Source organism: Ursus americanus, chromosome 5 (assembly GCF_024610735.1).
Source record: "Ursus americanus isolate L20-20 chromosome 5, mUrsAme1.1.p, whole genome shotgun sequence".
NCBI lineage: Eukaryota > Metazoa > Chordata > Mammalia > Carnivora > Ursidae > Ursus > Ursus americanus.
The window spans coordinates 67609845-67625459 of NC_142131.1; the positions used below are offsets into that span (position 1 = coordinate 67609845).

Consider the following 15615-nt stretch of genomic DNA (forward strand, 5'->3'; position numbering starts at 1 on the left):
AAGCCACTAAGTCCGTGTTATGTCTGTTATATAGTCTGAACGACTAAGACAAGTACCTCCCTGTGGCCACCTCCAACAGCCCAGGAGTTGAATCGACGTTCTTCTCTTCATAGTGGGTCCTGCAGGAGGTATAAAAGTCAGCAGCCATGAAAGAAGGGTAGTTCGTAAAGCATCTTACATCCTCACATCCCTCAAACAGTGGTTCCTAACATCTATGTGTATTGGCATCAACTTGGCAGTTTTTCTAAGTACCCAGAGACAGGCCCCACCTGGCCCAGATTGAGTGATTCAGAGACCCAGGTGATTCTGCTGCGTACGTATCCCTGAGTGAGAACTATTGTTTGAGAGGTTATCAGGGATGGGAGCATTGCACCAAGTATGTGTGCCCAAATCCCTCCTGCATCCTGGCAAGTATCATGAATTGGTTAGTATATGACATCCTGACTCACTCAAAATCCTTTAAAAAAATAAAACTTGAAAAACTTTTAGGTAAATATGCACGACATGACATTTACTCTTTTAACCATTTTAAAGTGTATAGTTCAGTGGCATAAGGTACAGTCACACTCTTGTGTAAGCATCACCGTCACCCGTCTCCAGAACTTTCTCTTCTTCTCCAGCTGAAACCCAGTGAAGAGGAATTCCTCATTTCTCCCTCCCTTAGCCACTGACAAGCACCATTCTACTTTCCGTTTCTAGGGGCTGGACTATTCTAGATACCTCGTATAAGGAGGATCACACAGGAGTTGTCCTTTGTGAGTTATTTTACTTAGCATAATGTCCTCAAGGTCCATCTGTGCTGTAGCCATGTGTCAGAACTTCCTTCCTTTTGAGGACTGAATAATATTCCACTGCATGCACAGACCACATTTTGTTCATCCATTCATCTATCGATGCACACACTGATGGGTTGCTCCCACCTGTTGGCGTTTGTGAATAATGCCAAGAACTGAGGCGCACACATAATCTATTCATCCCTTGACTTGACTTCTTTTGGGTAAACACCTGAAGCAGAGCTGCTAGATCACACGGTCACTCTAATCTTTTGAAGAACTGCCAGACCATTCTGCACAGACGTGGCACCATTTTACATTCTCCCCAGTAATGTATGAGGGTTTCAAGGTCTCTGCATCCTTGCCGACACTCGCCGTTGGCTGCTTTTGATAGTAGCCACTCTAATGGCTGTGCTGGCCCCCTCGGCCGAGCCCGTGCAGCAGCCATTACCATTTGAGCAAAGAGCTGAAAGCCATTTGTTATTTCTAAAATGTGAGCATAAGATTTCTTTTTTTTTTTAAGATTTTATTTATTTATTTGACAGAGATAGAGACAGCCAGCGAGAGAGGGAACACAAGCAGGGGGAGTGGGACAGGAAGAAGCAGGCTCATAGTGGAGGAGCCTGATGTGGGGCTCGATCCCAAAACGCCGGGATCACGTCCTGAGCCGAAGGCAGACGCTTAACCGCTGTGCCACCCAGGCGCCCCTTGAGCATGAGATTTCTATGCTTTTCGAAGTGAAGTGACTGAGGATTTACCAGGTAGGGATGGTCAGCATTATCAGGGTTGTAGAGATGGCCAAAGGTTTGAAATACTCCGGTGGGGCAGGAAGGACACCAGGGGTGCTGGGCTGGAAATGGCCGCATGGTGGAGGCGAGGCCCAGGAGGGGCTCTGCACGAAGAACTGGGGGAATCTGAGACCAAGCCCAGGCACACCACCAAATCCACCAACTAGGAGCATGGCAGATACGGCTAACCCCATATCCTGTCTCCAGTGGCAATGGGTTTTCTCTTCCTTCTCTTATTGTTTTCATCCCTCTACTCTTTACTGCTCCATTGTCTATGAATCTGTGCTTTGAAAAATCCAGGTTTTGTTAAAAAAAAAAAAGAAAAGGAGGGGAATGGAATATATACACTGAATGTCCATTATTTGCTTGCGTGTGGATGAAATATCTCTGCAAGTACACACATAAACGAAGCACGGGGGGGGGCGGTGCGGGGAGTGGGAATACAGGAGACAGGATGGGAGATTTTTCTTTTTTATATATCCTTTCATATGTTGTTATTACATTTTCAGCTGGGGAAATACCTTCCATCATCTTTCCAATGTCCATTCCCGAACTGCAGCGAACTGCAGAAAGTTCCAGCCCCTTCCAGACTCCCTCGAAGCTGGGGATCGATGATAAGGTTCTGCCAAGTGGATGCTTTCATGAGACGGAGTGGAAGATGGAAGTGGGTGAATGCCATCTTCCCGCTCTGTGGGGCTGTAGTTGTGGGCAAGCAAGGCCATGGGTGCTGAGAGGCAATGATGGTGAGGTGGTACCTACTGGACACTGTTCCAGGGCCCAGGCCCCTGCTATGAGGCAGTTACGGTGGTTGCAGCGACTTCCTGATCTTACTTGCTGGTACCTGGATCACAGCTGCACTGGTGTTTTCTAACCTCAGGAGCTCCAGGAGCAGCCTCCTAACTCCCAGAACTCCAGGTTAAGGCAAAGGTTATAGCGTCCCTGGCAGGTGCGTACCAGATGTTGCTGCAGGATTCCGGATGTCACTCCTGGTTTACCTCCTAGGAGTTCACTCTCCTCAACCTTCCACAAGATTCTATGAGCATCCAGTTCTTTATTATTCCATTCTGCTTAAAATACCTACCGTGGCATCTATTTCCTGTAATGGAACTGAAACGGAATATGAAATTACATATTAAAAATTATTAAATAAAAAATACAAGTCATCACTAAAAAAAAATTCTTGGAAGAGATTTCTTGAGCAGTGTGCCACCAAAAATGCTTGGTTTTTATATATAAAAAAAATTCCTACCCTCTTTGTAAGTCATCACCTATTTAATGAGTACCTGTTGGCTTAACGATGAGGTAATTTAATACTTAGAGTAGAAATAAGTGTCTATGAGTATGTGAGAAGTTGTGTGTGTGTGTGTGTGTATAAAGAGACAAGACACATTTGTGTTTCTAATCAAATCCTAAGAGAAGACAAATTCAAATACTTCTTGTTCTTTGTTTTTATTTAACTCAAAATAGCTAACAACAAAACATTTAAAAAATATCTCCCACATGTGAGTATTCAGTTATTTTTGGTTCGTGACACTTGATTACAGAGTCCTCTGTCTGTTTCCAGCGCGAAGAAATACATATGTCATAAATGTATCTCTCAAACTCTGCAGCACGCTTTAAACCTGTATATTGAGATCTTGACCAAAAACCATGATTTAGTTATTCATTTTGAATCCAAATATTTTTCTCCCACACAGAAGCTTAGTAACACGAATAACCATAAATAGGCTAGCTATTAATTAGTTTTCGATGAAATGCCCAAATACAGTACCTACATAAAGTTTGCATATATATGCCTTTGTCCTTTACGACTCAAAATATGAATGTCAGTGAGATGTACGGTAGAGTTAGATCAGTCATTGAACTTACGTTAATTCCATATAGGAGGTCAGCGAGAAGGAGACAACAAGGAAAATAACAGTAAATCCTGTGAAAATCCCACCAGTTAAATGAATGAGTAAACCCTGAGGAGGGTTGGAGAACCTTGAGGAAACCAAGTGCTACCACGTGGTGTCTCCTCGGGCAGTCAGTTCACATCTGTCTCTCAGACGACAAGCATCTTGCAGAACGGAGTGTGATTCTAGTGTTGAAAGGTATGGGGTTTTATGCAAAATTGCCCTAAACGAACACCAACAACGTCAAATGGTCTTCAACGGAAGAAACAGTCCTTTCTTCCAACGCAGGAGGAAAACCTGGTTGTGTTGGATGCACAGATTTCCAATATGGCGCCTTTGGAAACGTCTGTCGAGAAGACTCTCCACACACTCTGTTTTATCGTACGTCCTGGCACTGGAAGCTAATCCCCAGGTACGATGCAACACCACTGCCGTGTGAACAGCAATGACAACATTTTTAAAAATGTCCTCACACTGTCAGCATAGTTTGATTTCCAGTTGAGTTCTGCCCTCACATGGAGCATAGCCTGTTTCTGTGATACTCTCACGGTGCCAGCACGTAAGAACGTATCTCTCACAGACCGAGAAAATGTCATGATGAAAAGATTAGTGTCTCCTAAAATCTGAACAACAACAACAACAACAACCTACCAAAGTACATCAGTCTCAGTGTGATTCAGGATCAGATGTGCGATTAGCAAATGGTGCAACTGAAGCAGAGATGGACTTTCGTTCTGTTACCCTCGCTGCCCCCAGCCACCTTCCACAGCCCTCTCTTCACCAGTTTCGAAATTGGCAGCTACCTTCTACTTCTCAAACACTCGGCCTTCACCTCAGGGCCACCCTGGTTCAGTTTCTATTTTTAAAAGCACCATTCTCGTGGAAATGTCCCTGCCCTGAATTAAGCTGGGACTGTGAATTTTACCACCGGCTAGAGCTGTTATGTCAGAGAGTTTAGGTTAATTTGGTAGATATCGATCTCCGGGAAACCTGCTTCAGCTTCTTCGAGCCATGGAGGATGTCTACCTGGGCTGCAGATGGGGGTAAAATATCCCATGGAGGACTCCTTCAATAACCACATTTGGAAAATCTGAAAAACAAAAGGAAAACGGCGTTTCTTATGCACAGCAATAAAACCCAACTGCAGTTTGCAGACTCGAACAAGGTGAGGCCCACAGGAACTTAGGGACCCGCGTCACCGTGTGCAGCCTGCCCTGTTCAGGACGCGCTATCTGTCATGTTGCTTTGGCCGAAAGCCACTTCAGTGCACGACCAGGCTCTGCAGGAATGCATGGTGAGATTTGTAGCTTATTGATTTAAGGGATATTCTAATGGTTAATGCTGCTAGGCCCCAGCTCTTTATCTGAATGTTTTCTCACAAGGAAGATGGATTACACTGGCAATTCAATTTCTAACAAAATCTCAATATACTTGAAGGAATTCCAAGATTTCTACTGGGAATACTTGGCTGCAGTTTTTCCATTGTGGTTTACAGCGGCGTTAGTCCAAGTTGTCTTGAGGATGGCCGTTCTGTTGCACGAGCTTCCAGGGAGCGGGAGGAACGGGGGCCATCTTCCTAACTTAAAAGGGCACATTTCTGACAAAAACCATCCTGTCAAACTGGAAAAATCAGCCACATTTTTAGAGGAGATACAAAGGAAACCCAGAGGTGTGCATACACGGTGGCACATTCCAGTTATCAGAGCAGGTAAAATAGGAACAGATACCTTGCACGGGGGACCCCATCCATCACCTGGCCCAGAGGTGCAATTCTTCAACTACCATCTACACATAATTATGTCCAGGATTTATGCGAAAGCCCACCACTTTCAATAAATATAGCTATTATGTAAGGAAATTAGTTGGTCCAATACTTTCAGACAGAAACTAGCATGTTCACTTATTTATTTTTTAAAGATTTTATTTATTTATTTATTTGACAGAGAGAGAGAGCAGGACAGCCTAGGTAGGGGAGCAGCAGGGGGAGAGGGAGAAGCAGGCTCCCTGCTGAGCCGGGAGCCCGGTGCGGGGCTCGATCCCAGAACCCTGGGATCATGACCTGAGCCGAAGGTAGATGCTTATTAACCCACTGAGCCACCCAGGTGCCAATGTTCACTTATTAATCCAACCTCTATAAAGTATCTACTATGTAACACTCACAAAGGAGGGCAGAAGGGTTCTTGGAGGAGCGGACCAGGTGGCAAACCTGCGGGAGGAGGGAGCCAGGAAGGTTCAAAGAGCGGAATGGAGGCCAGTGTAGACAATGGAGCAAGGGAGGAGGCCTGAGGGCAGGAAGGCACATGCAAGCCCAGGAATTCTGGCTCCGTCGGAAAGGCAATGAGAACTCCTGAAGGATTTTAAGCGGAGTGACACAGAACTGAATCGTGTTTGGCAAAGACGGCTCTGACTGCCATTCAGGGTACATGGGGACAAGTTTAAAGCAGGGTGGGTTCCCTGTGACGAGTGAGGGATTTCAACAACCTGCCTGGAAGGTTGTTGTACAAACTGGAGGGTGAAACAAAGCACGTGAACCTGAACTGGGCACGCGGTAATTACCAGCTACCACCTCCTCCCAACTATGGTCTAAGTACTGGGACTGTGAGTAGCAGTCCCTGCCCGCACCACAGAACCTGCCTGCTAGTCAGGGAGATCGGCAAACGAATACACCGACAAAACATGCTTTAAAAAAGTCTCCAGGACATGAGCAACTCAATTACTTTTGGGCGATGACACTCGACTTCTTAATGTTTGCTTTTATACAGCATGAAACTACATAAATTTCCATAAAACATATCTTTAGTAATCTGTAACAGGACTTCAACTTATATATTTTGAATGCAATCAAAAATCAATGATTTTGCTAAGTTCATTTTAATCCTAAAAGTGTTTCTTCCCCACTGAAGTGTACTGAAACCAAGAGCCATCAATGGAGATATTGATCCATTCTCAATTAGGTGCCCAAACGGAACACATCGACATGCATAAGCATATAGGCATGCATGCATACATTTATTTAGTTATTTATTTATCCTTTGCCACCCAAAATATAAAAGTTTGTTTGAAGGTAATTTCATACATCATCAGCATATTCGGCTTAAATGGATTTAAGTAAGTTCAGCAAAAAGGAAAAAAAGAGGAAAATACTATTAATTACCCAGAGTAATGCTACACCACCTGAACAGGTCAAGCCATGGTTTAAAGGCAAGTGGAGGGGCGCCGGGTGCCTCAGGTCATGATCGGGCTCCGGGCTCAGCACAGAGTCTGCTTGAGATTCTCTCCCTCTCCCTCTGCCCCTCCCCGCTCTCCGGCACGCCCTCTCTCCCTCTCTCAAACAAATAAGTTAGAAAAAAAAATAAGGGCAAGAGTAAAACTGATGCAGGGCACAGGGCTTGAGGGTGAGGGGGCAGGGAGGTGAGGAAAGACCCTGTGGGCAGGTACCCTAGGAATGAGGGGGCAGCGGCCACCCGCAAGGGTGTCTGGGCAAAGGGCATTCCCGGCAGAGGGAAGATGGCAGGCCAGGGTGCTGTGTTTATGGTCCAGCAAGTGCTGAGCGTGAACCAGAGGCTGGAGACTCAGAAGGTGAACGAGAGAGAGAGAGAGAGAGAGAGAGAGAGAGAGAGAGAGAGAAAGGGAACAGAGTGTGTGATCACTACGGAAAAGGAAGCAAACGGGGGACTCGGATTAAAGTGAATGGAACAGAGGCGTTTTACACCAAGGTCCACCAACCGGGGGCCAATGAGGAGATTATCAGAGGTCATTTTTTTCTCATCTGTTCCCCTCTATTCTACACTTTGGATTTCGGCTTCATCATACATATGATTTTAATTCAATGTCCATTACTGCTTGAAAACTGCCCCGGCCTTTGTTGTCCACTGAGAGGGGATGGCAAGGAATGTGATTTAGGAAAGGTTTACTTGTCATTTTTGTTGGTTTTCATTTATTTTGGTAAACATCCACTGTGGACCTTAAAGAAAAAGGCAATGGGATGCGGAGGGACTCTTGAGGGGCCCTTGAGAGCCCCTCAAAGGCTTTCTCAAGCTGCACCGGGAAGATGCAGAGGCATCACCATGTGGGGATGAGAAGAGGCTCAAGGATGGGAAGACACAGCAGTGCCCTGAGGGAGAATGGAGTGCACACCTCTGAGGCCCAGAAAGAACTCAGGGTGGCCGCCGCAGAGCGTGGGAGGGGGTCCTCTTAGAAACGGGAGCCGGGGCCAGAGCATCGAGGGCTGTGAGAGCCTGGTAAGAGTTGAAGCTCACGGAGAGGGTGGGGATGGAAACCCAAGACTGTGTCTCAGCTGTAGACACAAGGTCATCAAGACCACAAGCAAGGAGATCATCCAAAGAAAGCAAAGGAGAAGACAAGAAGGTCTCCGACAGCCGGCCGGTGGGCCGCCCAGGATGGGCAGAAAAGCAGGAGACTGGAAAAGCCCAGGGGAGACGGTGGACAAAAGGGGAGAGAGTGGTCAAGGGTGGCTGAAGCTCATAGGAGGTCCAATGAAAGCTGGTGAAAAATACCTAGAGTGCAGCCATATGCAGATGCTGGGGACCAGGGCAAGAGCTGTTCTGAATTCCCCAGAGAAATCAAAACCGAGGCCAAAAAGCACCTGATCAGAGAAGACTGATTGTTAGCATCTTATAAGAGGATAGTATCTGACTATTAGGACTGTAAAGCCAGACACGCATCTGAGTTTGTGGGTGTCAGTTCACCTGTGAAGCTATTTCCATCATCAGAATCTCCTGCAAGAGTACCCTCCCCATTTTGCTAAGGGGCCTAAATAACACAAAAATGTGATGCAGGTAGAATTTATCTCTCAATTAAACGCCTAAGATCTTCAAGAACCTATCAGCAGTGTCATACTTGTGAGGTAACGGGAATCTGATTTATGAAGGTGGGTTGGCCAAACTGCACAAAAACAGATCTGGTGACGGCCCCTCCCATACCCGGTACCATCCTGTCCATAAAACCAATGTTTCCCGTGTTCTCTTCAAACAGCAATCTCCCACTTGTGCAAGTCATTGTCCACGCCAATATTCTACCAGTGATACAGACTTTTACCCTTTCTAGCTCCAGATATTTGCCCCTGAAGTTCTTCCCCCCCCAAAGTTCCTCCTGTTCTTTGTTGCCCAGCCAGGAGCAGAGCACATGCTGCTTAATAAGCTGGACGACTTGGACTCAGGGAATCATAAAATATCTTCCCTCTTCCCTTAAGCACAATGATCATGCCATTCTCCACACATCCACAGGAACATCGGTCCAGTGCATGCGATTTCTGAGCACCCACAGTACCTGGAAAAAGCACTTGTAGAACCATGTTCAGAAGATAAAAAGAATGCTTTATAGAACATGGCCTACTTCCTCTAGCCTAGATTACATTCTGCATCTCTGTTAACTGTAACATTTTGTTACCCTAATGTCAACTAATATAATATGCATTAAAAAAAACACAGTAAGCAAATACTAGGGAAAGGCAATTATTCCTCACTGAAAGGACTGTCTAGGAAAAAATACTATGAGAACGTATTCTAATATAGCAACGGCAGCTCTCTTGGATCAGGGCGCCAGGCACGGGCCCTCCACGGAGCCGGGCTGGGTCCTGGCCGGCCTTCTTCACACTGTCCGCTAAATCACTGATCTCAGTACACACACTGCTGCTACAGAACGGTCCCCTCTCTCTTGCTGGTGATAAGGTTTTATTGTCAGAATGCAGGAATGGTTTCAACAGATAATTTATCTACTGCTATTGAGTTGCTATGCTATTTAGTTACTCCCAAGAACAAGGGCTGAACATTCACTTTAGGTAAGGAGCACACGAGGAGAAATTAGGCACCAAGGGGTCTGCCCGCCCATCAGCCATGTAACACCGGGCAAGTCAGGGACCTCCTCGGGCCCCCATTCTCTCATTAGCCAATGAGGATACCTACCCTGCCTGTTTCATGAAGCCATTAAAAAAATTAGATGATAGAACGTCTGAGAATATACTCACGAACAGGTGTAGAGCAGAACACTTTGAGAAGGACCCTGAGGAATTTAAATTTCTTGGCACAAAGAAAGGACCCAGGCTAAAATACTGATTACACTTATGCATAAATCATTACATTTAAGTCTATAACTTCTAAAAATACACATTCGACCATCTAAGATGCTATAACCTAAATGGAAGTAAAGAAACACATGTAATATACATACCCTGCTTTTGGGGAAAAAGCATTTGGAAAAAAATGAACCAGAACGAACCTTGAAATCACACCTTAGCATCTGGATAAAAGCAAGCAGAGACCAAAACATAACACCACTGAAACCAAAAAACAAAAAACCCAAAAAGACAATAAATATCTTTCCTCCTTATTACTCTAATTCAAAGTTGCCTGGTAAGGGAGAAAGAAAAATTACATTTCGGGCTGAAAGGCCTGCCCCAATTAAAATTCTGAATGTCTCTTACACCAAGAGCACTGGTTTATTGGCAGATTATTAAGCCCTGGACCAATGTCACTCTGTTAGACCTGTATTAAAAACGTGGTTTATGTGGTGCAGGGTCAGATCAGTAAAGAGCTGTTAGCAGATGACAGGTTTGATTACCGCTGGCTGCAGGCAAGACGTATGGATCCCGGAGGAACAGCAGCACCGGCTGGTGGGACAGTTTGCTGGAAAGGTCAAGAACAGGCATGTCAGCATCAGGGGACGACGGTAAACAGAAAACACTACAAACTAGCTTTGAGGGGATCAAACTGCCGTGTGGGGACATCTCAAGGGTTATGTCTCTAACCGCGTGGGTGAATAATAGCGAATGGAGTTCCAGGGAACACACGAGCACTGCGCTCACCTTCTCCACATTGCTTTGTGGAATCTGAAGCAGATACACAATCTACACGATAAATCAGTGCTGAAAAGTGCCGGGTTTGGTTTGTTTTTTTTTTTTTTTAAATTTCATAGCACAATTATTGATAAAATAGTATTCTTATTACTTGCACAAAACAACATAGGGTTCTTATCCCTTCATTCCTAGATATAACCAGTTACTTCTCTAACTTCCTATCAAATATTTATAAATTAATTGCCTAGCAAATATTTTCAAGAGGATCCTGACTTGATACACTTACGCCACAGTAATTAAACACTTAACAAAACCACAGTCCTATTTCTGGTTTTATGTAACTCTTGATTGACTAGTTCTTACCTTGATCCTTCAGATTCCGTCTCATCAAAAGATCTAGAATTTTTTTAAAAGAAGAAGAAGACCATGTAAGTTGGATGAATGCTGCTGCAAACCAAGGGGAAAAGAGCCAGTATTCTTAGAGTTCTGAACTGGGAAACATTTTGAAAGGAGAGGACTGATGCCTCATTCTAAAGAATCTTAAGACCACCACAGTCTTGAACTTCAATTTTCCTGAAGATCACTTACAAACCCGATGGTTTTACTTTTGGGCTTATATTTTACTCTGTCATTCCCAAAATCTCCTCTTAAAAGCATCCCTGTATAAAGCCCAACCTCCTGGGCAAACGCACTCAAGTCAGAACAGGACACACAGACAATGCCTATTATTTGCTGAGCACGGTGGGTAATCCTCGCTCTGGGGTGAGTGGAAAGTGGCCTTGAGCAAACACTGCCAGTGAGCGGGCTGGTGTCTGCAGCCTCTTGTCGGGCAGAGGGCTGAGGTTTAACACGACTTTAGGTGTGGTCTGCACGAATGTCTTGTAGTTAGTGCACGTCCTTCCGGCGGCTCTGGAGGCAGCAAGAGGATGAACAAAACCCCTTCCTCTGCGTGGGTTTCCAGAGACTTTGTAATTATGTGTTCTCTATAAATGGATTTAATATGTCAGGGGTGTTGCTGACTGCCTTCGGATGCCAGCTCAATCTAAGTCAGGTGCCCAGAGCTGGGAAAGCGACCTGTTTTGGAGTTCATTCTTCAGAAGAACACTTTCCAATTGCTGATGATACCAAATGTCTGCTTCCTCAGCAGACAGGGACTGGGATCTACAGCCCCGCATTAGAAGGTCCTGTGGGAGAGGCAGCAGGACAGCAGGGAAAGAGAGTTCATGTGGGAAGGCCTGGGCTCTGCCAGCTACAAGGTGAAAGATTTTGGGAAAGACACTTAATTCCAGCGTCTCAGTTTGCTCAAGTCAACAACAAGGGAGTTGGGTAAAATCATCTCTAAGGTCATTCACAGCTTTCAGATTATGTGACTGTATATGCATGGGCGTACAGACTTTGCTCAAGTACCCACAAATAAATATACTAGTCCCTCAATAAGCTATCTAGATTCATAACATCACTCCACGAAGGAGCACAGTTTAAAAAGTCAATTCCTTAAGTCTAAAGCTGAGCTACTGAGCTTTGGTCATTTGGCCGCACTACAGGGAGGAGGACAGCAGAGAAATTCCTTTGACTACAGGCAGGGGGCGAGGGAGAGCTGTCCCAGCAGAGAGAATGGGCGTGGCCAGGCTGGCCCTTCCAGTACCATTGGGGTTACTGGTTAGGCCAACAAGTGACTGTAGAGTAGCTTCAAATACACGTCTGATAGGTGAACAACACTTCTTACCCACAACTCTCTGCCTTTGGTAGCGAGGGCAAATGTCGCACATTTAGGAAATCAAGGAACAGTTTGGGAAGCTCTTCATTTTCCAAGATGACAGCCTGTGAAAGGAGAAAAGAGAACTTAGCGAAATTTACTAGGCAATCAATAATCAAATGAATGACTTCAAAAAGTCATGACCGCCCATCTAAGTCCTTACCAGCACCATTCTTCACAACCTGTATGGGGGGCTGTGGTCCCCATTTCACCCACCAAGAACTGAGGAGATAGGCATACTATTCTGTGTTGGCAAACACTCCATTTTATCTCTCCTCCCACCCAACTACTACATGTCAGATGCTGACTAGGGGGGAAGACAGCAGGCTACCAGGTAGACAGAATTTTTGCCTTCGTGGAAATTCTGATCAGAGTATTTTAAAAACCTGGAAACACCAGTAATACTGGTAAGATATGTACATGAAATGTTCCTTATTGGGTAATAAAGTGGTCTGGGGATGTGTGTATGTGTGTGTGTGTTTACGAGAGACCACTACTGTTTAGAAAATACTACACATGGCTTTTTTAACTGGAAGATTTAGCCAAGATCCCTCAGCTATCACCTCTTTCGGCATTAGGATCAACTGACATTTATTGCTGTTTGGACAGCTCCACTTAAAGGGTCAGTAACAACTTTACCACTAAGTGTAAATCAGTGTATACACTAAGAAAAAATCTATACCGATCTTCCATTTAGGGAGCTGCGCTAAAGAGCTGGCATAATGGCATAACCATGTCCGTCCTCGCCTATCCGAATTACGCAGGGCAAGGAGAAATCGAATGGAGAACAAGAGAGTGCATTTTCATGGTATCTATCTTTAAAAAAGAGGGCCACAGTGTGTGAACTGATCAAACAGTTGCCCTTTCTTCTCACCCCCCACGCCCCCCCCCTTTTTTTATAAAGACCATGGGAAAAAAATCAAAGATAATCTCTGAAAGTAAGAGAATTATTTTCAAAGGTCATTTTTATCATGTACCATGGTTCTCCTCCTCCCACATGCTGCTTAAAGAACAATGAGAAGGGATGTGAGGTATCACCCACACGGCTGATCAGGAACGGCTATGCAACGGGACGAGTAAGGCACAAATGACAAAAGGGCAAATGCTGTATATTTTGAAATACGCAATTCTATACAACCTATTGCTTTTAGTCAGAATTTACATACTGAGCGGTCCCATTTCTAGCAGTTTTGAAACAGTTACCCAGTTCAGGGCATGTGGATGGAATGAGCAAGGCAGGCTGAGCCCAACCCTCCTGCCGTTCATTTCCTGGAGAGGAGGCCTCTGGAAAGCCAGCCCTGTCTTGGTCTCTCCCTATTCCTTGCATAGCTGACTGTATCCACTGAGACTTAAGGAAAGTAAGTAGAAAGTAGGAAAACAAAAAATGCATAAAATAGAAAAAAGCTCCTCTTCCCAGAGGCATGCTTTCATTACTATTTTCACTGGCTTTCTAAATTTTCCTCTACTCAGGGAAATTTTGGGGGTGCCCATAAGGTCATTATTTCAGTGCCCAGAACTCAAAGATTGTAAGAATCATTGTATATATGAAGCCCCAAGGAATTTTTGCCATAAAGGAAATTGTAATGATTATCTCCATGTTTTTAGACATCTGTTTAAGAGAATGATACAATACTTATTTGAATAATAAAGCTCAATGTTTTAACAAATCCAGAGCTGTTCACCCAGGCAATAGTTTTAATTATGTGTACAAGTGGTAGCTTTCAGATTAAAAAAAAAAATGGGGGGGGGGAGTTAACACTCTTATCTCCACCCCCACCTTTTAAAATAAATTAAATCAATAACAAGTGTGGGACACTTTTAATGACCTGAACTACTTAATTTCCAGGGTATTTAGACATGTCATCCATCACTGCAGTATGGAGGAAGACATCTCTTGAGTGTTCAGGGGGTTAGTTTGGTTTTATTAATGCAAGATTTAGGGGAATTTTAACAAGGTGAATTGTTTATTTGCCTTGACAGATTGGCTTACAATGCACTGGTTACATCTATCGCATGATCATTAATGACAAAAGACAGGCAAAAAGCTGTTTACACTGCAACACCAGGATGGGAATTAATCCTGTGCAGCCTTCCCAAACAGAGCACTCCAAAGAGATGATCCCATATTTTTTAGGTAAGATATACGGGGCAAAAAAAAAAAAAAAAAGGAATATAGAAAACTCCAGAAATTTGTGAGCATTTTTGTTAAATGTTCCCTGAAAATTCTCAAATAGCATTTTTTATAAAAGAGTCACCAATATGGATTTCAGGATTTACAGTTGTAAAGAAAGTAGCGCTGGGGGTTAAACATTCAGTTACGGGGTGGCAAGATTTCCTAAACTCTGCGAAGGCTTATAAGAAAATCATTAATGCCTAAGTCCAAACAGAGACAGAGTGTAAATATGGTAGAATTTACCTAATTTAATATGTACAAGTGAAATGACTGTCACTGATTAGCACAGAGATGTACAAGAGAAATTACATGAGGTTAGCCAAATCTTTCGGTTCATACACACATGATCTCACTCTCTGAGAAACCCAACAGTGATGTGAGGCTGTTCCATTTACATCTTCTCCTACTTCTTTTTTCTTTTCTTTTCTTTCTTTTTTTTTTTTTTAAGATTTTATTTATTTATTTGAGAGAGACAGAGATAGCAACAGAGACCATGAGCAGGGAGGAGATGGAGAAGCAGGCTCCCCACAGAGCAAGGAGCCTGATGTGGGGCTCAATCCCAGGACCCTGGGATCAGGACCTGAGCCAAAGGCAGACACTTAACCGACTGAGCCACCCAGGAGCCCCATCTTCTCCTGTTTCTTGAGAAGCTTTCACTCAAGAAGGTCTCTCCTTCTTAAAGCTACACCCTGGGCCATTCCACCTTCTTGGGATCCCAGCCTGGTCTAAGGACCTAACTTTAGTCAACAGGTAAATGAATATATTTAAACATATAATAAATAAATAAATTTTATATAAACAAATATAACAAATATATTAAAAATATATAAATTACATTTTGAATATCAAATCATATTTCCCCATTGTTTTAGCTTGCTTACCATGATTTTTTATTAATCTTTCAATGGCCAGTCATTCCCATTTTTTAGAGAGGCAAGGTGGTGTGGTAGGAGGTATGGAGCTTTAGTACCAGAGCTGGGTTCCAACAACCCCCCGCCCCCGCTACCTCATGGGGTTAGTGGGAGAAGAAGATGATGTCCTCAAGAGTCTCTGGCACACAATTAGCATTCAATAAATGTTCACTGTTTCCTTACAATCTCTTCATTCTATCAATCCCCAGCAACCTATTGTATCGGTTTTGGAAGTTTATTGTCCATCTAGCAAACAGGGCTTCTTAACCCTCTATGATTCATGGATCCCTTTGAAAAATGGATAAAAGCTGAGGGTCTTGCTTGCTGAAAAATATGCATCCAGATATAATTGTGCTGACAGTGGCAGGGGGTTCACAGGCCCCTGACAGCCCCGCCAAGGACACCTGCTTTTAGCTCCCACGTAACAGTAATGCTGCTGGGCACACTCTTCATTTGGCCTGGCACCTGAAGCCCTCGCTGTCGGGCCTGTGCTGTATGCCAGCTC

The 15615-nt window shown here is 44.2% G+C and overlaps 1 protein-coding gene across 3 annotated transcripts in view; it reads right to left on the bottom strand.

Annotated features, from left to right (window-relative positions):
- Positions 1 to 1324: 1324 nt before the first annotated feature.
- SNX24 (sorting nexin 24) overlaps positions 1325 to 15615 on the bottom strand; it is a 156724-nt gene continuing 142433 nt past the window's right edge. For 2 of the 3 annotated variants that reach the window (XM_045794848.2, XM_087862354.1), the window contains exons 4-7: positions 11997 to 12091; positions 10634 to 10666; positions 10036 to 10100; positions 2995 to 4546 (exon numbers count right to left, since the gene is read on the bottom strand). In XM_045794848.2, coding sequence (XP_045650804.1) covers positions 4479 to 4546; positions 10036 to 10100; positions 10634 to 10666; positions 11997 to 12091 — 261 coding nt within the window. In that variant the 3' untranslated portion in view covers positions 2995 to 4478. Of the gene's footprint in view, positions 2669 to 2994; positions 4547 to 10035; positions 10101 to 10633; positions 10667 to 11996; positions 12092 to 15615 lie in introns of those variants that run through there. The other variant, XR_015724596.1, reaches the window with a different exon arrangement.